This window comes from Bombus flavifrons, chromosome 9, assembly GCF_040668555.2.
Source record: "Bombus flavifrons isolate JBK064 chromosome 9, iyBomFlav1_principal, whole genome shotgun sequence".
Classification (NCBI taxonomy): Eukaryota; Metazoa; Arthropoda; class Insecta; order Hymenoptera; family Apidae; genus Bombus; species Bombus flavifrons.
Genome location: NC_138450.1, coordinates 8,648,558 through 8,673,158, shown reverse-complemented (window position 1 = coordinate 8,673,158; position 24,601 = coordinate 8,648,558). Strand labels below are relative to the sequence as shown.

The 24,601-nt window shown below is 34.2% G+C and overlaps 1 protein-coding gene across 1 annotated transcript in view; it reads right to left on the bottom strand.

Moving 5' to 3' along the window:
- LOC138183556 (multiple PDZ domain protein) overlaps positions 1-24,601 on the bottom strand; it is a 167,436-nt gene that overhangs the window by 29,115 nt on the left and 113,720 nt on the right. Inside the window, exons 18-19 of the mRNA XM_069120626.1 lie at positions 13,932-14,037; positions 11,193-12,957 (exon numbers count right to left, since the gene is read on the bottom strand). Of these exons, the coding sequence (XP_068976727.1) occupies positions 11,193-12,957; positions 13,932-14,037 (1,871 nt within the window). The remainder of the gene's footprint in view (positions 1-11,192; positions 12,958-13,931; positions 14,038-24,601) is intronic.

The following is a 24,601-nucleotide window of genomic DNA, read 5'->3' as shown; positions in this document are numbered from 1 at the left end:
GGACTAATGAAGCGGATGGTTTTAGCCGCTTAATGAGCGAGCGGCTTCTTCTTGCCAGACGGGTGAAGAAACTGGAGGAATTTGCTGCAAACGATGAATGCAAGGATCTTCCGTGGTGACCCATTAATTAAGCAGATGGTGCGATTGTTTGCATAAATTAATTGATCTAAAGTGTGTGAAGTGAATGAGTTTGGGTGGTGGTTTCGAATGGGTGGAACAATTAGAGGGTGTTTATGCATTTATTATGCGAATAATCATGGTTACGTTCTTTCAGTCATTTTTTATCTAATCAGTAGATTGAACCCCCCCCCCCCAGAAGAAAAGAATTATATTCATTAACATCTTAATTAAACTATTTGTGCTGTTACTTAAGAATAAAATAAACAAATGTAAAGTTTTCTTATTATTTTATGAAATTATTCAATTATTCATTCGTATACGTTTTTAACGTAAATACATACAAAGCAAAGATCTAGCAATTTATTATACTTCGTAATCATTTCGCGCTGAAACAATGAAACAATGCGAACTGTTCCTCGATATTGCTTATGAAACTGTATCACTCTCAAATGTTATAAACTTTATATGCAAATGGACGATAAAGCTCTCTAAAGAGAAATCCCATATAACGAAATTTATGGATTAATAAAAAAAAGGCACAGTTTTATATTTAGGGAATACGCTCGTTCGAGGTTAAATTAAAAAGTTTCGTTAGCTAGCCAGTTCTCCTTCCCGTTATGCATATCTAAATCCACTATAACAGTTGCTTTCCAAAAGTTCCAAGATTTTTTTAACAATAATAAGTAATTATTACTATACACTTTTTTAATTAAACTAATCTTCAACAAGATTTTGCGCGAAATGTCTTTGCTTGAAGAGAAAAGTTGGAAATGCAATAATAAAAATACCCAAGAGCAAAGCATAAATCTTGGGAAGTTTGAATCCTCCACATTTTTCAAGTTAATCGCGACCTGTCTAGAAATACCTTTCATTCTTCTTGTTTTGTTAAATTGATCAAAATATGAAAACCAATAAAATGTAAAATCCTATGCAATGTAGTTTTCGTTGAAAGTTACGTGTACGTACACGCAATACGCTTGTTTTCTCTTCAAATCGAAATGAATTATTGCGAAATAATTTCAAAAGTAGCTTATTCAATTTTTCTTAACGTTTTTTATGACAACAATTTTCTATATCAATTTCTCTCGTATTAATTTTTAATCTGGAATAAATCGTAATTAGAATTTGTAGAATGTCGTTTGTTTATAGACACAGAGACACGTGTCTGTTCTTACAGCTGAAAATATCCCTTGTATTTGATACTATTTTGTATATTTTTGCAGCGTGTTTTGATACTGACATGAAAAATAACTTTACGTAAAACTTCGACATAAATTTTATTTTTAGAACAGACTCCAATATTAAATACGTGCTTTGTCAGCTGTCATTCATTCTGCTAATTATAAAACACACATAAATGACATGATATTTTAAAAAATAAACATCCATGTTCCGAACATGTTATAAAGCTCTATAACGTTCAACCTCAAAAATCCTGTTGCGAAACTATAAATCGTGGAGCGTATAAAATCTCCATTCTATCATCCGTCACAAATGTCCAAATATTTATTACAAACATTTATTACATCGCACATAAAATGTATTATTTATGTAACAGTGATCAGAAACGCAAAGACTTGTTACAAAAATTACATATCGATGTTATAAACTCGTTTCGAAAAGTTCGAAACATCTGAATCTTACATACTGTCAGAATCTGCAATGCGCGAAACTGAAAGCACAGGCTTCTTCTCTACACCTGATATTCAAAACTAAAACCATATTATATTTTACTTTACTATATTCTATACAAAGGGTTGTTCCAAAAATTACATACATCCGCGCCATAGACTCGTTAAAAAACTGTAAAAAAAAAAGAGCATCTCAATCTTGCGCGCTATCGTAAAACGCATAAAACCGAAGCTGAACAAGCAGATTTCTTCATCGCGTGGAATATCGGGAATTGAAAGGGCCGAACGTTGAAAATCTATAAAATATTTCAACCAGTCACCTCATTAAATATATCAGAGCATTGTAGTCTTTGGCGTGTCGTAAATTTACAACAAAAGAACTCGTGACCGGTCGTATAATTCCTCGTTACGACGTCTTCCTACGACTTCGAACAGCCGATTCACACGAATAAGACCGCTTAATATGGTCGCGGATGTGTATCGGTCACGTTTGCACCACATATAATTCTTATATAATGCCGTCTGAATGCGGTGGACATGGTCTAACAATAACATTAGGCCGTCGTATGAGTTCTTTATCAAGTCGATTCCATCGATATATTGCCAGAAATCTTGCAACTTGCGGAAGAAGAAGCTCCTTTCTTGGTATAATCGATGATGAATGAGGCGAGGAAGAGAAAAGGCGATGGCGTTTCGTCTATATTGACTTGATAGTTTGCATGAAAAATGAACGCTGTTTAGGTCACGTCACTATTATCGCGCGTAACTTGCATATATTATGATTACACTGCGGACTTTTATGCATTTATGGAAAACTTAGAGATGCAAGAATGCAATGTACATAATATGCAAAAGTACAACGTACATAATATGCAAAAATACAACGTACATAATATGCAAAAATGCAACGTACGTAACGTGTAAAATTGCAGTGTACATAGTACACAGGAATGCAATGTATGCAACAACATTGTAAGAATACAATGCGCATAATACGCAAAAATACAATGTACACGACGTGTAAAAATGCAGTGTGCATAATATTAGAAAATACGTGGAATATCGAAAATGTTACTATATTTTCCCTTTCTAATATTTACCTTATAATATTACCTTACCTTTCTAATATTTACCTTAGTAACCTTTCTAATATTTATCATATTGTAATGTATAAAACAATTGTGTAATATTTAATAGATACAACGATATTCTTTTATCCAAGTTCCATTATATTCTTTAATTATGTTTAATTACAGTTTCTCGAATAAACGTATTATTGATAAATTATATATCTGAATTATTAAGAAATTGTATAATTGGATGAATTACATTTGCTTGCTATTGCACACATGCTTCAGAAAATCATCTTACGTTTGAATGTATGAAGTTAGCTTGTTTAGGTCCTGAACACATCATATTTTACGCTTGAAGTTTATACCTAGTACAAGTACTTTATTTATAGCGAAGGGTCGTAAAGTTTACGTTGGATAAAGTTTAGACGTAATACAGCATTCTTTCATTCCGACTAATAGTTATTCCTTTTTAATGATTCTTATTTACTGCAGAACTATTGTTTTATTGCAAAAGCTATTGTAAGAATTCATAAGCAAAATTAAAAATTAGAAACATATTTCGTTTTGATAAATTATTTAATAAACTATTTAATAGTATAGGTATTAAGAGATTCTTATTTACTGCAGAACTATTGTTTTATTGTAAAAGCTATTGTAAGAATTTATAAGCAAAATTTAAAATTAGAAATATATTTCGTTTTGATAAATTATTTAATAAACTATTCATATATATATATAGTATAGATATTAAGGGTTTTGGAAATAATAATTACAACTATTGTGCATTAACTTGAGTGGCAGACGAACGATTCATTTTCGATGGAATTAAAAGTATCTTCGTAGTCTGAATCTCACAATGATCGATTTATCGATGATGCTTAGTCAGAGTAAGAAAATATCACGATCGATTTTTCTTACCGGGGAAAATTACATCACCCACGAGGTGTGATTATTTTTATATCGTTGAATGTGTTTTCTCGCATTTCGTTGCTATTACGAAGATAAAAATACAAAAGGGAAAAGCTATGTACGAACTATTGGAAGCACAAGATTGAATAATTCATACAAATAGGAGATAATCAAGTTTGTATGTAGGAAACGTGAACAATGGCACAACGATAAATCGAATTATATTAAAATTTGCAAATGCAAATAAACAGGAAAATAAACATATTTTTAAATAACATAATCGATATAGTTTGTTATAAATTATGATATGAATTGTAAATGTTAAAAGTTCCAAGCATAAATATTATAATTACCACCCTAAATGATCTCTTTTACAAAATTAAGAGAATTATTATAAAAAAAGAAACAAAATAAATTTTACAGGCATCGTATAATAAAAAATTTCTAGAAAAATTATCATTTTTATAATACTTGTGTAAAAATTGTCCAAATTAATTTACTAATATTTTTTCTCAAAACAATATTAATGAATTTCTCAAGGTTTCGTCAAATAAACTCTAATATTGACTCGTCAACTCTTCCAAGAAAATACGCTAAATAACAACCTTCGATCGTTCTTTCCTTTAGTCAAGTCACGTGCCTTCCACCCTCACTAATCAGAGTACAAAAATCACTACTTTTTTCTTTTGCAACCCCTTCCAAAACAACGTAAAATTGTGCAAACGTGATTTGAATATCGAACCAAAGCTTGTCAGACAGAACGCGGAAAAGGCAACGCACAAGAGGAACTCTTACAAAAGTATTCTCGTGGCTTTCCTCTTATCCAATCATTATTCCAGCTAATAACGGAACCTCGATACATTCTCCTATAAATTCTATTGAAAGCATCGAGGTTCCAGGAACTTGGAATAATTCCAAATTCAATTGCGTCGAATGATTGGAAAAATACAAATGAAAACATTAAAACTCGTGCAAATGTTACGATATTTGGGACATTTTAGAAACTTTTGAAAGTTAATAGCGTTTTTGATTTTAAAAAGCTATCCAGAAGTATAGAAATTTTTGTAAATTTTTCGAAGATTTTGCGAACATCGTTGGTGTCTTTAATTATTTGACAATATATTGGGCTGTAGCAATTTTTCGTAACAGGAAATTTTCGATTTTTAACGAATCATATTTCATCGTATCCTGAAGAAATACGTAAAAGCGAAGAAATTAAAATAACATATTGCAAAGAAAAGTTGCAATTTAGAAATATATAAAACAACTAAAATATTATATATATAAATAATAAATCGTTTGAATTTCACACGGTAAAATTCAGTGAAAGAAATTTTCATCAAAAATTCTTGAATATTTATAATTTTAGAATCCTCGACACTCTTTAAATATGGTAAATTTTTTTCGAGTTCCCAGATAATATCCAAGTCTTCGTGTTTAGAATATTTCAGAAATCTTGAAAATATTTGAACTTAAATAATTCAGAACTGAAGTAAACGGAAGAAAAATTCTGTTTCCACGTACGTAATAAATCTGGTATTTTTCTTCATTTTTAAACGAAAAGATTTCCTAAATGGAAATAAAATATTCAATTCGTAAACATTCACAGTCTCAAGATATTTGAATCTTTTGAAAACTTCCAAGTTGCTAATTTGAAGCCACCACCTTGCGAGTTTGCAAACATTTTCTCCACTAAACAATTCCAAGAATCAATTCCACTCTCACCAACCCCCTGCCACGCTCACAATCTCAATTTGTCACGTATCTGAAAATTTCTCCGGCCATTTCTTCAGGATAAAACAATTGAAGTAAAATAAGAAACACAGAACCGTTTCAAACATATCGAAAACTTGAAACACTTATTCGTTTTATTCTTCGTTGTATTAAATTTCCTGCTGATTGCACTTTCATCGATTACACTTTCATACTAATTCCACTTCTGTTCGTAAAACTTAATTTCAAGACTTCTCTGTTTTAACGAAATATCGTAATTTATAAAATGTTTGAAATAGATTTCAGCAGTAGGTTTGTTCGTTGTGATTATTATTCATTCATTCATCAATTAATCATTCTACTGTGATGATATGTTAATAACAAGTGAGTAAAAAAGGGAAGAAAGAAACATTTTACATAAAAATGGAAAAATAAATTAATATTAACAATGTTCCTGATAATATATGAGTAAAGAATACGAATTTGTCAACATAGTAAAATCAATAAATCACTCACTATCCTTGTGCTACTCTTTTGCAAAAAATATCTCTTCAATTCTAATCATATCAGGATACTATAAATATGTATTTTCTAAAATTTTATCAAAATCCATGAAAAAGTGCCAATATAAATTAAGATTCGCAATAAATTACATTTTTTGAACACTATTGTTACAAACAATACCAATGTTCAATCCAATTATATGCTGGAAAACTAAATCGCAAATTAAAATTCCTAAATGGCCCGAAATTTATAAAAAATTAGAAGCAACCTTTTCAAAACTCTGTTCGATAAAACCCAGCCCGAATAAAACTCTAAATTACTCTCGCTCCTAAACAACTTGATGCAGAAATAAAAAGTAAAACGGTAACGCTAATATCTCGCCAACTACTTTCTGCTAAACTTAATTGAAATTCTTAATTGCCGAAAAATTAAATTTGGAAAGGAAGCCATAATCAGCGACCAAACTTTTCAAAACTCTGTTCAACAAAATCCAACGCAAATGAAACAGCAAATTAATCTTCTCTGTCCTAAACAACTCGGCATAAAAATAAAAAGGAAACCAATATCCTATTCAACTCGATCCTAAGATAAAAGAAAACTTGTAAAATTTCCAAATGCCCAAAAGTTCACAAGAGAAAAAGAAAATCACGATCGACTGATCGAACTTTCCAAACATCAGCACAGGTCAAACTCCAAATTGATCTTCTCTCTCCCAAACCGCCCAATGCAAAAATAAAAAGATGAACAAAATACAAGGAAGAGGAAATCAATTATTTAAAAAAAGAGTGCGCGAAACGAAACAAAAAGAACGAGCTACCTCTCACGTTCGTCCGCGATGCCAAGGTGTTCACTGTCGCGTCCCGCTGCGTCACTGCAAACTGGCTTACTCTGATCTAATAAACAACGCACTCCTCTCCGCGTGTACTACGCTCGAGAAACGTGGCGTTACACGCGCGCGTCTGACGCTCTCCAAACAACGTCACATACTCTTCTCACATACATTTATACACACGCACGCACACACACACACACATACACATATACACGTACATAAATCTAACACTTACACGAATTATGTTCACGCGGACACGTACGTAAGAATTTTTAGTAGTTTCTTTTTTTCTGAAAACTATCTGTTTTTTTTGTTTCGTACAAGTCGAGAGGCTACACGAGACTGCGGAGAGCAGAGTCGAGGCGGTCAGAATCGCGACTAATCGCGAGCAACCACCTCCAGGAGCGTTCTCCTGCGAGTGCATGCACACGCAGACTCGTTACTGTTATATGTCTGCCTTGTGTATACATATAGGCGTGTCGGTGTGTAAGTGCGGACGCGCGAGTCCACGCGAGTTACGAAGGTTTTGCGATCGCGTGGGAGGAAGTAGCGACGAGCTTCGCTGCCGCAGAGTTTCCCGTCTCTGTTTCCTAGATTCTGCCTCTTCCGCGTCTCTCTTTAACGCGTAGTTGTGTCTACAGCCAATAGGGTGGATAGGAAGAAGCTTTTGGGGATGTTTTTCCTAAGGGATGTTAACTCTTTTACGCGCTATTTCGCGTCTATGTGGTATCGTCATGGAGTAATTAAATAATAGATAATACTGTTTGCCGAGTCGGTAAATAGTAGATTTCCTGGGTTTTGGTAAAGCTATTTGGGGGTTGCTTTTAGTGTATTATATACAGAATGGACTGGAAGAAGTTCTTGAGGATGTTTTTCTTGGGGAATGTTAACCATTTCATGTGCAATCTTGCGTCTGAATAATATCATAGTTTAATTGATTGTAAAGCTATTAAGTACTAGATGCCTTTGATTTTTGCTGAAATTATTTTGGCCTTAAGTTTTGGTATGTGGTGTGATACTTTTTTTTAAATATCAGAAAGAACGTGTCTTTGTTATTATGAATTGTTACAAGTAGAATACTTCGCTGTTGTTGAAGCAGGATTCGGTTCTGCAGAGGTTGATTTTTATGCAAATTCGTATTTTTGAAAACCTAATTAAGGAAATAAAATCTCAGAAGAAATGTATTTCCTCTGCCGAATATTATAACAAGTACTACATTCTGGGTATTTTGGCTATTTTTCCGTAATATGTACAATTTATAGATTCTGGCGATTTTGAATTTCCTACGAATGCATAAAGGTCCGCAGTCTATTGATCAGCAGACCGCGGATTTTTATGCAATTTCAACGTGCAGTTTGAAGGATTTATTTTAGACATCGAGAACGCAGATACGAGCTTAATTTCGTCCCGTCCTTTTCTCTATACAGTCTGTTAAGAGGGTGGGTTTCTTTCAATTCGCTTTAGTTTAATTTCGAAGAGATGTCGGCCAGGATTAACGTAAGAAATAGACACTCGCCATTCTATTTTCCGACGTATTTTTCAAAATATCCAAATGTTGAGTATATCGTCGTTTTTTCCACCACTGACAAATAAGCATTTCGTTATAAGTTTCTGACTTACTTTCAAAGAAAGATACATTTTCCAGGAAACCAACCGTTGGTTTTCTGAATTTTCATGCGGCGTGCAATATACTAAAAGCAAATGATAATACTAAGGATATGTAGGACTCGTATAACATTTATAATAGATAGAAGTCTTCTCTAGGGCAAATAGAATTCGTACAACATTCACAAGTTCCAAGTCACGTAGATCGTCAGTGACCTGCGACAGGAACCGAAAATAAAATTTTCACGAGACAGAGAAGCATACTTCGACTTAGTTTCTCGACAAAGCGCTTATAAGAGAATACTATAGTTTCAAGAACAGCTACTTATCTACGAGTAAGTATTTTACTATGCGTTCCAAATTTTCTTTTCAAATTTTCGTGTCCGTCAATTTCGTCATAAATTTATTTTATCACGGTAATAGGCGTATTAATTCGAAGATGATTTGGAAAACCTACCGTGTAAATGGATATCTGTTATGTTATTTAATTGCAATTTTTTCAACCCTCTTTCGTAATGTGCATAGACAAGATTGAAAAATCTGTTAATATATATCTCTTTTTAGCAACAAACAAAATTCGTAGGATAAGCATATTAATTGGGCTATCAGTGAACCATGGTAGGAACTCAACATAAAATTTTCACATGGCAAAGGAAGATACTTATCGACGCATCTTCCTTAACAAAATATGTATGAAAGGGGCAGGCTACTATACCAAAAATTTATTTGCACTACAGTTTTTCTATAAACGAAGTTATGTCAAGCCTCGAATAAATTATCTACTTTGGTATATGCAAATAAAAATATTGAAAGTGTATTTATAATACAAATATAAAATATAAAGGACGCATTGAGAAACATAACATTCATTTCGGATCATACAGACCCAAGAACAGCGTAATTCATGTAAACGAACATCTTTCTACTTTTTTTTTTTTTTTAATTATTCAACCCTTCTTTCACGAATATCCTGCATAAAAATACTTCGACCGAGAATAGCTATACGATAAAACAGAGAAAGGTTTCATCACTCTGTTTCTTGTCTTTGTCTTCTCGTTTGATGACGTCGCCACGAGCGTCTTGCTTCTTCCTTTCGCGTTATTATTCCTATTCACTCGTTCTTATCTTTTATCGTCTGGTTTTGTGCCGTTTCGTTCCTCGCTACGATCCCCCCCCCCCTTCAGCGCCATCTTTTCGCATTTATATTTGCGTTCGGTTGCTGCAACCGACTCTGGTCTGCTCCTTTAACCCACTTTCCTGCCTTTTCTCACTGCTTTTTCCGCTACCTGCCTTTGCCACTTCTTTCTGACGTTTCGTTTTTGGTTTGTTGAATCTTTCATACGGCAAAAAGGGTGGAAAGGGGCGTGTCGCGATTAAATTGGAAATTGCAGGCTTGAAGTATTAATAGTCGCCAGGAAGCTTGGTTTGTTCGACGACGTTAATTGTTTCAAAGGTTTCTGTAATTAAATGTTATGCCTGCACGGATTTTGAAAAATTGTGTTTCATCTGTTTCGGGATTTCTTAATTGGGTTTTCTGTTTCAGGATTCGTTGACTATATTTCGTCCGTTTTGCCATTCTCTTTGATCGTATTTCGTTAACTGTCTTAAATTAAATTTTGTTAGTTGTATTTCAACTGTTCTGACGTTTTTCAGTCGCATATATGCATTTTGCTCGTTTCAAGATTTTTTAAATTCCTCAACGAATTTGTATTTAATGGAACAAATTATGATCAAAGAATTAGAAAATATCACAGAACAATTTGAAAAATAAAAGAGACAAAAGACAACGAGATAGCTATCGTAAGAATATCGAGATATCGAACGTAGTTAACGAAAATAATTAATTCGCAGGCCTGTTTTAACCGCTCACGATCGATTGGCGAAGGAAAACAGGAACAAACGAAAAAAGAAAAAAAATGGTGAAACAGAGAAAGGGGTGGCGGCTATAGAATTTTCGGGTCGCGAAACACTGTGTGGTATTCTACACGACCTAGATTTTCAACCAATTGTGCGCATTTCGCGGGATTCCTACGGTCACTCTCGTAATCCATTCGACTAGCTGCACGGAAAATAACATTGTATACATTAATCGACGTTCGAAGCCTTTTTCAGGATGCCACGAATCGTGGAGAGAACTTTCGATTGGCGAGATCACCGCCGGTAATTAGCTTCGTCCAATTATTTATTATCTCTTTCCATCAGAAACGGATAGACGACTTGGAAAAATAAACTGAAGAGGTGTATTCCCAAAGGAGTGAATATTCGCCAATTTAGAAGTCAGTATATGAATAGAAATCAGTCGTATATTATGCAATTGATTATTTCCAACATTAACCGGTTAATTCTATTAATGGAAATCTCCTATGAAAGCTTTTAAGAATTTGATAAAAGTAGTTTGACGACTGTGATTATAACTAACTAGATCTGGTATTGATTTTAGGATTTCAGGATTTAAGCCCATAAAACGGCTCGTAAAAGTATTTGCACGTTTATCATAAAAAATTTTTATTTTTGAAACGTTGAAATTTATATTAGCACATATGCGATGAGACTGATATATTGATAAAAGTTGACATCCATCCGGAGAAATATATTTATTGCAAACGTCATGTTTAATAGAAAATTAACATTAACGCGAATAAGACAGCTTATGTCCCATAAATGCCTCAACACTTTCTCAGTTTTGCATCCTCGAACATTCGCTGCTTAAACAAACACGTTGAAATATAAAAAATCTCTCAACATTAAAAAATTTCTCCATAATTAAAAAAAAAGGAAGAAACTCTCAATTTCTTTTTCACTTACCTCCTAATTATCTTCTCTACGCCAAAATCCACCAAACTATCTCGATCATCATCCACGTTCCTCCTCCTCTCGATAGCCGCATGCTCCAACAAAATCGTCAGTTCGGGTTGATCCGGTTGTGCCAATGTACCAATCATAAATCCATCACGTTCTTTCATCTTCGTCACTTTGAATCCCGGCCTTTTCGAACCTTCGCTCCTTGTCCTGTTCAATCTTCTGTCCTTCTTCTCTCCATCCACCATTTCCTCTTCGTCCCCAACTTCAGACACTTTCGATAGATCCAACAAAATTTCCGTCTTGATGTTCCTCTCAGAGATTTTATTCTCCTCGCTGCTCTCGGCCAAAGCGTTCTCAGACGTGGACTTGGCCAAACTGATCAGCTGTAGATGCGACATGTTCACAGTTTCCGGCGATGGAACCCTTCCCGTCCTCACTCTCACCGAGTCAGAGACCACAGCTACTTCCGGCGGCGAATGTATTTCAATTTTCATCGCTTCGTCCACTCTGTTCGCGGCTGCTTCCTCAGCAGTGATTATTCTAGCCTTCACCAACTGAACCTCCGGAAGAATTCCATCTATCTGTTCACTGGTATCCTCGAAGAATATCTCTTCAACGTTTTCCTGTATCCTAACCTCTTTCTTCGTGTCGTCCAACAGAGATTCCCTGGAAGATTCCCTGGAAAACGCTCTGGGTTTCTTTCTCATCGAACTTCGACGTTTAGTGGCTGGTACCTCTGCCTCAGGACTTGTCATGGATGGTTTAATCTCTTCGACACCTGCTGCTGGTTTCTCAGGTGTCGCCACTGTCACTTTAATCGACGCGGAGACTTGTTTCTCCGACTCGATAGAGGATGGAGTCTTTACTTGCTCTTCAGGTCTTCTTATACTCTTCGTTCTTATTAATAGCTCGTCTTTCGAGGATTCAGGATGAACCTCCTGGACCTCTATAATACTGGATGGACGCGTGATTCGTTGTTCTCTGTGATCACCAGGTGCCTGGACGTCGGTCTCAGGTTCGCTGACCGGGATCACCTCCGAGTAAGTGAGCACACTGTGCTTCGTTAAAAATTCTGTCACTCGTTCTATACATTCTTGCTCTCTGAGACTTTTCCTTTCTTCTCTTGATCTGATCACCGCTCCTTCCATGTCTTTTCGCCTTCTGGGCTCATCTATTTCGGTTCTAGAAACTTCCGAAACAGGTTCCTCCACTTCGTCTATTTTTCTTCTGGAAGATCTTCGATCTTGTTCTTTCCTCTTGAAAACTTTCTTCTTCGCGCCTCTTTCAGCTACGTCTGTTTTGCTTAACGCGTCTCTGGACGTGGACAGTCGTTCTTGCGAGTCCATTCGTCTCAAGGTCCTTCTTCTTTCGGCGTCCGCACGTCTTTCTGTGGAGGTCGATGGCTGAGCTGCGCTTTCAGGCACTTTTTGACACGGTTCTTCCAGTTCTATCACTGGCTCTCGTTTTAACTTCACTTTCGGTGTTGCCTTCTCCACGCCGGTCGTTATTTCCTGATTGTACTTTATGGATAGCTTCTTGCTGAGTGGCGTGGCGCTGCTGTCAATGATGATCACGTCTTTTTCGTCTAACGGACTCGTTGGTTTGAAATCGTGGACGTCGACTTCGATGGTTTTTAGAGGTTTGTCTAGCTGACCAGGTTTCGGAGGATGTTTCGTTGGACTGCAGGTAGGTGTGATGGGCGATGCGTCCTTCCAGTGATCTTCTTCTTCTTCGGATTCCGGTTTGTCCATTGACAGTTCTGTTACTCCTGCAGAGTGAAAATAATAACGATTACAGTGGTTTGTTTTGCGACGAAACGGTGTTTGGGGATTTTTTGAAGACTCTTCGTTACGTCTAGTTCCTGGAAAGAGTTAAGTTTTAAAAGCTCATTTAGATAAAATGAAGATCTTTTATTCTTTTCAGTAAAATTTTCAGTGATTTTTTAGGCAAAATGTAAGTAAGAATTTTGTAAAGATTCATTGCTGGTTGTGCTCAATGTTCATGGGAGTTGAAGTTGCAAAAATTATTTCTATATGTAATAATTTGTTCTAACAAATTAAAATGTGGAATATTTTGTTCCAAGCGAACGAGAATATTTTTTGAAGAGACTCCTTGATAGCTGTGCTTCAGTTTTATGACAATTTAGATGAGATATTTTCCTTTTTTTAACAAGTTGCGAAATTAACAGCAATAAGGTTGGACAGTTTGCATAGAAATATTAGTTCCCTTTCTTTGTGAAATAAAAATATTTCGATACGAACAAGTTTCGAATAATTATTCTGCTATTAGTAATTGTTGATATTATCATGTACGAGTGTCAATGAGCACGATAATCTTTTTAATTATGTTATGAGCTATACTCGTAACTTACTGCCGACTATTATCGCAAACGTATTCTTCAGATCATCCAACTTGTTTCTCGAAACTCAGTGAACCAAAACTGACTGATTTGAACTAGTACTGCGCAACTACTATCAGAGATCTTTACCATTGACACGTATAATGTATCTAACCAAACAAAAACTAGATAAGATATTTACACTTGACTCGCTTTTACGCGCCAAGAGATTCTGTACACAATATTGACACACACACACAGTGATCAATAAAATGGAAACCTTAAGAGCTTTCATCTAACGGTTGATCGTTCTTCGTCATTGCGTACTTGCAAAAATAAGAAAAATTCCTCAGAAAAAAAGAAAGAAAAAAAAAGAAGAAAAAGTCGATCGACATGAAGAATACCTGATCTGGACGAGAGGAAGTCCTCGAGCTCGGCTGCGTGATTTGTCGTTTCGCTTTCGTTGGGGAAGCTTTTGCTGCGTCTTACGGGGCAAATTGGTGGCACCCTCTGCCGTAGGATCGGCCATCGGGACATACAAAAGAACCGAGAAAATAATCAGACAATTAATGCCATCGTCAGTGTCTATCGACAAACGGTCCTCTATTCTCGCGGATATAAAACAGTGGAAGAAAACGCGCGGGAGATCAGAGAAGCGGTTCCAGACAAAATGCTACTTCGACAATGGAATATAAATACAGTTTAGCTAGCTCGAAACACGTGGTCATTTTGTGGGTGAAACGAGAGAGAAGTTTGGAGTCAGAGCTGCTGCCAATGATTAAATTTGAAGAGTTGGTTAAACCGATGACACGTAAAGAAAGTGGAAAGATCAAAGTGATGATAGTTTATTAAATGAGATTGACTTTTCTTTGGTATTTCGTTATTTTTTATATTTGATACTTTTCTGATTTATCAGACTATCGAGTTCTTATGGGGATAATTATTTTACTAACTCGTAATCAGTTAATTTATCATATATAAGGTAAAACTAACTCAAATTACACGTTTACACGTTTTCTACAATTATACGTTTATATATATGTTTTAATTTCTCTTTTTATTTTGTTACATAATTACCGTTTGTACGATTCTCGGCATTGCAAAATACAAACAAAACGTGTCAACGTTCGTCGCAGAAACATTCGAAAGTACAGAAAATTCAGTGAATTAGGAAAGTGTACGGAGCATTCAGTAGAAGCGGACCGTCTGTGGTCAGACACGGTACGATAAAAGCGTCTCCATCAATTGATTGTTTAATTTATTATCTTACGATGATGTTATACACTATTGGAAATTAATATACGATCATTGGCAGCATCCGAAGTCGAAAGCAGAGAATACGAAGTCAGTGGAGCAGTAGATCTGGAAGTTATTATACAGACAGTCTTGGATATTTACGCAGTGTGAAGAGAGTCAGAACAAAGCGCAATTTGAAAACATTTATGGAAAAATTTCTAACTACTATTTACATCGCTATTTTCACTACGCTATTTTTTCACCCACCCCCCACATTTTTTCAAAATTGAGATAAGCAATCAAAATGATTTATTATTTCTTACTTTTTTAATCAAACAACTTCTTTATGGTTTCAAGGAAGCAATGCTCACAAATAATAACCCAGAATTATACCAGAAATATCTTTCTCGAAATTTACAAGGCAATAAATAATCTCTTGATAATATTTCGTTGGAACAAAAGGATATTTCAAATTTAATAAAATAAGCTCACTGTTCCAATAGTTTGTTAAAATTGTCTAACTATTCGACGCACCACGTCGTTCTGTTATCATTGCGTAGTTTCAGAAATATTTGAAATTCCTTAAAAAAATATGCAAAGTATTAAAAAAAAAAAAGAAGATATTTTAATGGAAAATAATTTTTCCAAAGCTCGAATATACATTTCTGAAATTTCGATATTTCGTATGAGAAAAAAAAAGGAAAGAATATTCTTTGATCACGCAATAGTACGTGATACATAGGCAACGCTACATTATCGGTGCTGGCGTTCACAATATATGCTGCAAATGTTATTATGTAGTACCTAATACTTGATAACTAGCGTATATACTGACAGCGTGCTGAAATTAACAAATATGGTACACGCTTCTATCAGTGCTTGTTCCTTCAACGATGGTCAATTAATACAACACCTCGATTATTCAAGCACTGATTAACAGATTATTCGATTACACGATACGCTGAAGTATAACATAACCAAATACAAATTTACGTTTCCTGGGGAACTTTGAATAATTCGTTGCTCCTCTTTTTTATTCAACATCTGCAGAATAATTAAGTGGGAAACGCCTAAATAATTGGGAAGTTGAAATAATAATTAGCTTAAAGTATAGTACAATAGCAAAGTTGAAATAGTAAATTGAAGTGCCATAAGTGGATATATTAAATGGAAACGAAAAGCGCGTTTCCCAATTAATTTACTCATTTTGCATTCCAATTCAATTAATCATTAGTTCGAATAATCGAGTTTTCCACGACCACGGTTTTTTCTTTTTTCTTTTACCGTTTGGGAAAAAATGTTTAGTCGTCCGGCCGACGTTACAGCTAGCGTAAGGAAGATATTTAAAAGAAATATTATAAAATATATTAATGAAATGGAAGAAAAAGTCGTGTTTCCACGCGACTACTTGAAAGTCAACATTGATGTAAAATAAATTTCTTGAATCTTTGTAAAATTAGAGCTGCAACGCTGGCAAAACAAATGCTTTTTCCCCAAAGGATACCGGTTAATACTACCACTTTGAGATTGATCGAATCTTCGACCAATATTTGTCCACGTAAGAAGAAAATTCTCTCTCGATCAAGTACGACTGTTGATCAAAGAGAACAAACACTTTGGGGCACGATTACTTAAGAAAGGAGATAGAAAATGTTGAAAGCAGCACGACATTTTATGTACAAACTGTACAATATACTTCGAGTCGAAGTACCCTTCGTTTTCAACCCTTTGTAAAATTGAACAATAATATATCGTAAAAACGTGACAAGTGAAAGCACATTGTCTTTTATCCGGTTTCGAGATCAAATACATATTTCTGCTAGCTTCAGGAGTGTTTCAGAAATATTAACTGCCATAAGTAGATTGGAAATATTTATGCGAATTCATATTTTTACGAGTGGAATTGAAAAAATTGAATGTAGATAGAAAATTGATCCACGAAATTAATGCTATGTTTGGGAAATTTTCTGTATCTTTACATCATTTTTACATCTTCCAATTTCCTACAAATAGGCATAAGCTTAAAAACCCTCGTAAGATCAATTATTAACTTTTTACAAAGCTTATCTACTAATTTCGATCGGTGAATGTTTCTTAAATCGAAACGTGTCGAATTAGGAATAGAAATTAGCAAGTAAATTTCGTTATTCGCTTCAAAAGTTATAAGTGATATATTAAAATCCAATGTAACATTGGTCAGAATGAAACAAAGGGTTGAAGAAACGATTGAAAAGGTTTTCAGTGAGAAGAGAGCAGGTTCAAAGGTGTGTTGCCTACTTAAATGACACTGTATCTCTCGATAACAATTTGTTCGTGGCGTTCTGTCTTCGTGGAAGTCGCCATTTCATTGGGAAAGACAAAATAATGTTTCTCTTTATTAATCCCTTGTCTTATAACTCGTTTAAATACGAAAATCGTTAAGATACTATAGGAAGGTACGATCTAACGATTATTTCAATTTGTAATTTGCAAAGAAATTAGAAATTGAAACGAAAATTTATTTTCCACTATAGTCTATCGCGAACATAATACGAATATTTTAAGACAAAGGATCATACATGAACTGGTAACTCGTTCGATTATGTTCCTCACCTTTTTATTTGTGTGCTTCCTATATCAGTTAATTTATGAGATTCGACGAATTATTTTCTATAATTTTTTACATAATTTGTGCTATATATTGTAGTATAGTGTAGTATCGTGGACAGATTGCCTGGGAGATATCGGGTGTGTGTTGTCAGCGTTGTCAAGGAGTGTTGTCAGCGTTGTCAAGAAGTGTTGTCAGCGTATTTAAAAGAGAACCATTGTAACGAGAGTAATTAGTGACGAGTAGTGACCGTGTAAACATAGATTGACGGAGCATCAAACGATATTGTAACAATCATACCGTTACCAAACCTACTGGCACTATACCATTTGCTACATATATTTTATGTAATTGTAAATTATAAAATAAAGTTCACACCAACGCACGCGGACGATCTTATAAATTTTCACGGGGAAACCAAAGGCTGCACCTCGTTTGGAGCGCCATAAAAATGTAAAACTGGCTTAAAAATCTAAATCGAAGGTAGAATTGAAGGAATCGATAAAAGTACTTCGTTTGGTAATTTTGTTTTATTTTTTATTGAAGTTTCTTCGTTTTCGTTTCGGTTAGAGCATAAAAAAACTTATCTACGCTTAAAACATGGCCTTCGATAAGAAAAATATTATGATTAATTATTTCATGAAATAATTGAATTTTAAACGCGATATTGTATTGTAAAAACAAATAGATGATAAAAATGCATGCTCTTTTTCCAAACAAGTTATTCGATGTTTCAAAATAAAAAAAAGGAAATAAATAATTGACAGTAGCGTACAAAAAATTGCCTATTCGTATCTTGAACGAGAAACAAAAATATGACATATACAGGGTGGTTGGTAACTGGTGGTACAAGCGGAAAGGGGGTGATTCTACGCGAAAAAAGAAGTCGAAAATATAGAATAACAATTTTTCGTTTGAGGCTTTGTTGTTGTTGTTTGGAATTTTCGCTCGGTACGCGTGCATTTTATCACGTCTCGTTATAAAGGATCTCACTGTAGATCGTTGTCTCGATGGAAAAATTAAAAAAAAAAATTTTTTTTAATTTTTATTCTATATTTTCAACTTCTTTTTTCGCGTAGAATCACCCCCTTTCCGCTTGTACCACCAGTTACCAACCACCCTGTATATGAACTTGCAATTCAAATAGTTTCCAGAATTGGCCGAATACATAAATTAAAAAATTGGACAGTTCCGAAGAAAATAATTGTATAAAATGTCAAAGTTCTATCGTTTCTCCGAATGTCGAAATGTCGTTTATATTTCGTCACGTTTTTGCTAACAAAACATAATACTGCAGCGTTTCACACATAAACTGAAGCGCCAGGAAAATATATTTTAACAAATACAAAATTACAGAAAAGTCTGAAACGCCTGTCCTTAAAAAAACAGAAGCAACATTCGCTGCAAACTCCCGGTTATTTCGAATTCAAACTTGCGAACGCGTCAATCCACGAAGAATCAAACATGAGAGAATTTTAAATATCACCAAATTTCTGCTCACTGAAATGTCCACGAGAAACATTTTATTGAAAAACTCAAACGATTCGACACCGAACGCGTCTCAACAATAAAAAAAAAAAATATAAAAAAAAGAAAGTACAGAACAAAAATTACAAACGTGACGAAAATATAACAAAGACCATCGATCGCGAAGGAGGAAGGAACTTGAAGGGTTTGCACGAAGAACAACGTAAAAGCAAAGGGAAAAAACAGCCATGTATAATGTTACATCGTGATTGGTCATTGCTCTCCGATATGAATATCATTGTTATTATTAAAACGATCATTAGACGAGCACATTGTATGTGTGTATATATATATATATATATATATATATATATACACATACATATATATATAATAATAATAATAATAATAATAATTAGATACTATATATAAATACTATATATAGTATGTTATTAATTAATCTTTTTTTCTGTCTTTCTTTTTTATTTCGTTTTTTCTTTAATTTCAGTTTCGTTCGTTCTTTGGTCAGGTTAACTTGCGGCAATTTGATCGAACTTCGCAACTTCGTAAACGGTTCCGGTCTGGACGTTTAAGCATTGTCCTGAAAATGAAAAATGAAATAGCCGAATTAGTAGCGGGAACGCGTGCCAGTTGCGCGCGAAAACAGTTATTCAAAATATGAGAAAAAAAAAAAAAGAAAAACAAAAAGAAAGAGAAGATAGTTAAAGGATATGATGGACGTAGCTGCGTCGCGGATCGATCCTGTACGCCATTCCACGCGAGCATTCCTTTTAATTTCGAACAGAGCAATAAGCGACTCGACGTGTAGAAATATTACAGGGTGATTTATAGACATACAACAATTCGTTTTTTGGTTGGATTCATGAAAGAATTGGTACTTTCTGTTGTTGTTTCTTTTTCACCAAGAATAGGAATAATTTTACCAACGATAAAAGTCAGTTTTTAGGAAGAAACAGATATGAATTGTAGATTTTAACGAGTACGTTTTTTAGATTCTATGTAGTGAGCCACGAAATGAGGATAAAGAACAACGTTAGAAGATTGGTGCTTATGTAACGGAAGGCACATTTAATCTGATAGATATTAAATTAAATACGATTTAAATTTGATTTACATAATTCAATTTAAATTTAAATTCGGCTACTTTGATATAATTGGAATTTAAATTGAATACGACACGTAATGATGTGTTTTCGTTTAATCTTGTGAAAATGAAATCCGAAGATTTAGGATTTATCGCGAAATAACGATAACATAATATTATTTAGTTTGCATGCAAACTTAACATTATGTGTATCCAGTGAAGAATATTTTTTGACCAATAAAATACAAAATTACGACTAATTATTCACCTGGGAATGTTTTAAAAATCACCCTGTATGAACATTTTTCACGCAATTAGGTAGCGGAAACGGCGAATAGATCTATTTAAACGGAAGAAGAATAGCATTTGATGCAAATTTTGACGAAATTCAACCCTGAACTGGAAACATCGGACGAGATATTCTCACGATATTAACATATTATCAAAAGGAAGAAAATAACGCTTTGATATATACAAATATAGAACAAAATATCCACATGTGCATTTTAGGGAAAAATTTATGAATGACAAGTATTTTAAACACACATTCGTATTGTTTCAGACAGAATTATTTTACTATTCATTATTAATAAATATTCAAAACATTCTGTAGCGATTATCCTTCATGTAATTAAATTTCGAATAAATTAGAATTAAAAAGTCATTAATAAGATAAATGAATGATATAATAATTATTTTCCGGAGTAAAGTAACAGAGACTGAAGTCTTCGACAAAAGCTATTTTAATATGCGATAAATATCACGACTATGAAGATCTAAAAATGCACACGAAAATTCGAAACATTTTAACAACTCCAATGAACAATTTCCAAGTCTAATTTAATCCTTGGAAAATATAAAATATCAGATATCGTCCCATTTCTCCAATTAAGGGTTGAAAATCGCCACAAAGTGAGAATTCGTTCGTCTATTTAAATTCTAACTTCTAATTCATCTAAAATAATTGAAGAAAAAAAAAAAAACTAAAAACGAAAAGAAAATTTCTAAACAGCTACAGTGTTATATTCTTCCTCTATAGTAAACGATTCATGCTTGTGTAAGTATAACAGATGCTGCAGCAAGAGCACAGAGTGGATGTACGTATCTCGACAAGGCAAACCTTTCTCATTTATTTCTTTTAGTTTTCCAATCGAAGATTAGAACAATTAACAATATAACAATATAACAATATAATATTAACAATATAAAAAGTAAGCTGGAAAGAATCGTGCAACTGCAATTCGGATCGATTTTCATGGAAATTTTGCCTTGTGTAAGATCGAGGATCGGACTGGCGAAGGGAAAGTTTCGAAAGTTTCTTAACAAGCATCGAATCGATTGTTGAAATGCACTTCTGCCACTTAAACGTCGTATTCTAGGTACCTTCGGCGACGAAGAAACGGTTCCTGATGAATTTCATTGATCTAAGGAAGTTTTAAATTTAAGAGAAGCGATTCGATGGTCACGAGCGAGAAAAATAAACGAATTTCTAGAGATTGCGAAACTTCGAAACTTCCTTCGCTCTGTCTATGCCACATTTAACTTGAATTTTTATGTTCTCCTTTCGTTCGTTCTCTTCTTCTTATCCTCCTATTCCGTTTCTATCTTGTTCTTTAAATATATCGTTGATCGTGTCGATGCGGGGATGCAAATGATAAAGCTGGATAATTTCTTGTTTTTAAATATGTACGAACAGAGAGAAGGATCATATGTTCGTAGTAATAGCAACAATTACGATGATGGTACTGGTCTAATGTTTTAACGAATCGTTGAAATGCGTTCGAAAGTTGATACTAATATCACGAAATTATCTCGAGAAAATATATTATGAGATCGAATGGAGAAATGCATGCTTCTTTGCCAAAGGGAGACACGAGGAAACTTTTTACTGTCTCAGTCAATTTGCAGTAAATAATTTTTGAAATTCGAGAAAATTATAGATAAATATAAGAGAGAAACATTGTGAGTACACACAGACTTTTCAAGTACAACTAAAATAATTATTACGAGCTATTAATATATTTTTCTTTTTTTTTTTTATTTTAAAGCAATTCTCATTTGATATACGTAAATTAAATATATGTCTTGGGGGAATTTTTATAAATTTCTTTATTTATTCTTCACTCAATGGTGAATTATTTTTCCACAAATCTCGCTAATTCCCTACCAACATCTAATCTCACATTTTCACCTGCAATATCACCACTTTTAATCAAACTGGCTCTACTACCCTCGTCCAGAAACAGGCCGCAAAGGGCTGAGTTCATCAAAGACCAGTAACCATCATGAAATGATCCCACGTCCCCTCGTTTGCTAGACATTCCCAACGCGAGCCAATCGAAACTACCGCACTGACACGACCACATGATAATGCGGCCTACACACACTGAAATATTGTATAATGCAAAAGCATCCTGACCTACATGATGCAGCTAACAATGTGTGCACTATATGCATAGCATATTATCCTCGGTAGATTGCAGATATTTATGGAAATACATATTTTGGCAGACAGAACTAAAGAAATGGAAACTAAGTAGAGATTTGCTTCATTTTCCAAATGTCACATTTCTTTAATTTATTCTTAATTATTTCCCTTTATAATTATATATTCTACTTTCGATAGATTCTTTTTGTATATTATATGTATTTTGTGCGTTTTGTCAATGAATTTATTAATTAATAAGATGTATTTATAAATGCATAAAGATACGCTGTTCAAACATTAGAATACCATCCTGGTTTATCGATCGTGGTGCACCTTTTAAGGAGAGAATTTTTCTTTATTCTTCGTTGGGAAATTTCTACGCAAGATTATGAGGATAACTATGAAGATACGTGCATCGTTTCACTGTGTGTAGGCCTTGATTAACCCTGCTACATACTTGGAATTATTTAAAACTCAGTCGTGTCTTCTTATCGTTAAAAATTCTGTTACTAACTTACACGATTTTTGCTAAGTTTACGCAGTCTCGATTTTACTTAAAAACTTTGTTTAACCTCTTACCTTATAACATGTTCTATGATGATTTACTTTCAATATATCCTAATAAATAACCGATAGATATAACGATCATCGAAGTGTCGTATCTGTACGATATCTTAACTCTAATGATTTTGTAAGTGTCATAAATTGAAATTACATTTAAGATAAAATTTAAGATAAAATAGTCCTTGTTTCTGGTTATCTTCTTAGGTCCTATCGCGAGTGTAGCTCGATGTTATAAGGCAAAGGGGCTACAGCTATTTGTCCGGTTTTATACTTAGAACGTTTGTTGCAACAAGAAAACAGTCGTGACATAAAAATCCAAAGATAGTAGCGGGGTTAATTGTCAAATGAAAATGACAATGACGATGGTAACACAGATGATTAAGTACCAACGAATGACTATCGCGTGCCTTCGAGACTCAATTCATTGTACGATGCCCGCGTGTACACACGTATACATCGTACGTACACGTGCATACTTCGAAGCGATCCAAGTAACAGGAAGAACAAAAAAAAAAAAAGAGAAAAATAAAGAGAGAAAAAAGGAGAAAATAGTGGAAACTAGAAAAAGAAAAAGAAACAAAGAATAAGAACAAGTATAAGGGAGCCTGCGAGGAGTAACTCGATACAATCGTATACAGCGTATCACGTGAGATTTATGGACAGATATCCAACATCGAAGGAAAAACAGGCTTAGTATGTCGCGTACTATGATTCAAATTTACTATATTTGACTCGATATATTAGGTTAGTCGAGAAGAGTGTAATACGTCCAGGAGAACTATGTCCCCTGTGTCTAATGGTAACACGTGTCGATCCCCGGACAACGAGGACAGTCTGCTGATAATAGTGAAGAAAGGTGCCAGTGAGTAGTTAGACAGTAGTGGAATGCTCTAATAGATTTCTATGGAAAAAAAAGAGAGAATAGGTGAGAACAGGAATTGTTGCATACCAGCGATGATCGATCGTACGCTCGAGGATCGAACTAAGAAGGGGTGAAGGCGATTTTTCACGGGGAGAATTTATAGTGTTACCTTCATTCAGGGTTGTGTACACTTTCTGAGTTTCCGTGTAATTTTGTCTTTTGTTTTTAATTTTTGGCTTCCTTACTTTGTTACGTAGTAACTTATGATTGGTATTATTTTGGAAATTGTTGACTTTTTCGTGGTTAATAGAAGTTATTATTTGTTGTTAGTATTTGTTGTCTATTTTGCTAGTAATTATTCATTTTCTATGAATTTTGCGTGATTCTGATAAAGGAGATATAAAATATTATGGTATATTATTAATACTTGTATTTTGTTAATTTTTACCTTAAGAGAGCAATGTTATTTATTAATATTTTTCACGAATTATGTATGTTTCACATATTCTGTTACCAACATTTCGTATGAGTTTAATATTATTATTGTTACGACAGTAATTTCATTTACCTCCAAAAGGGAACACTGTCTGCCATTAATGTTTCTGCTTATTCCCAAAACGATAGTTGCACTCGTCGTTAATATTTCACGAAATCTCTGTATGCCTTCCATAAAGGGATGTCATTAATTTTCATTTGATCATTAATTCTACCTACCCTTAACCGGAAATGCCATTTACTGTTAATACTCTACCATCTCTAGAAACCAACAGGGATTCCCTGAGAAGGGAGGGTAACACCATAAAAGCTCTCCTCGTACGTGTGTGG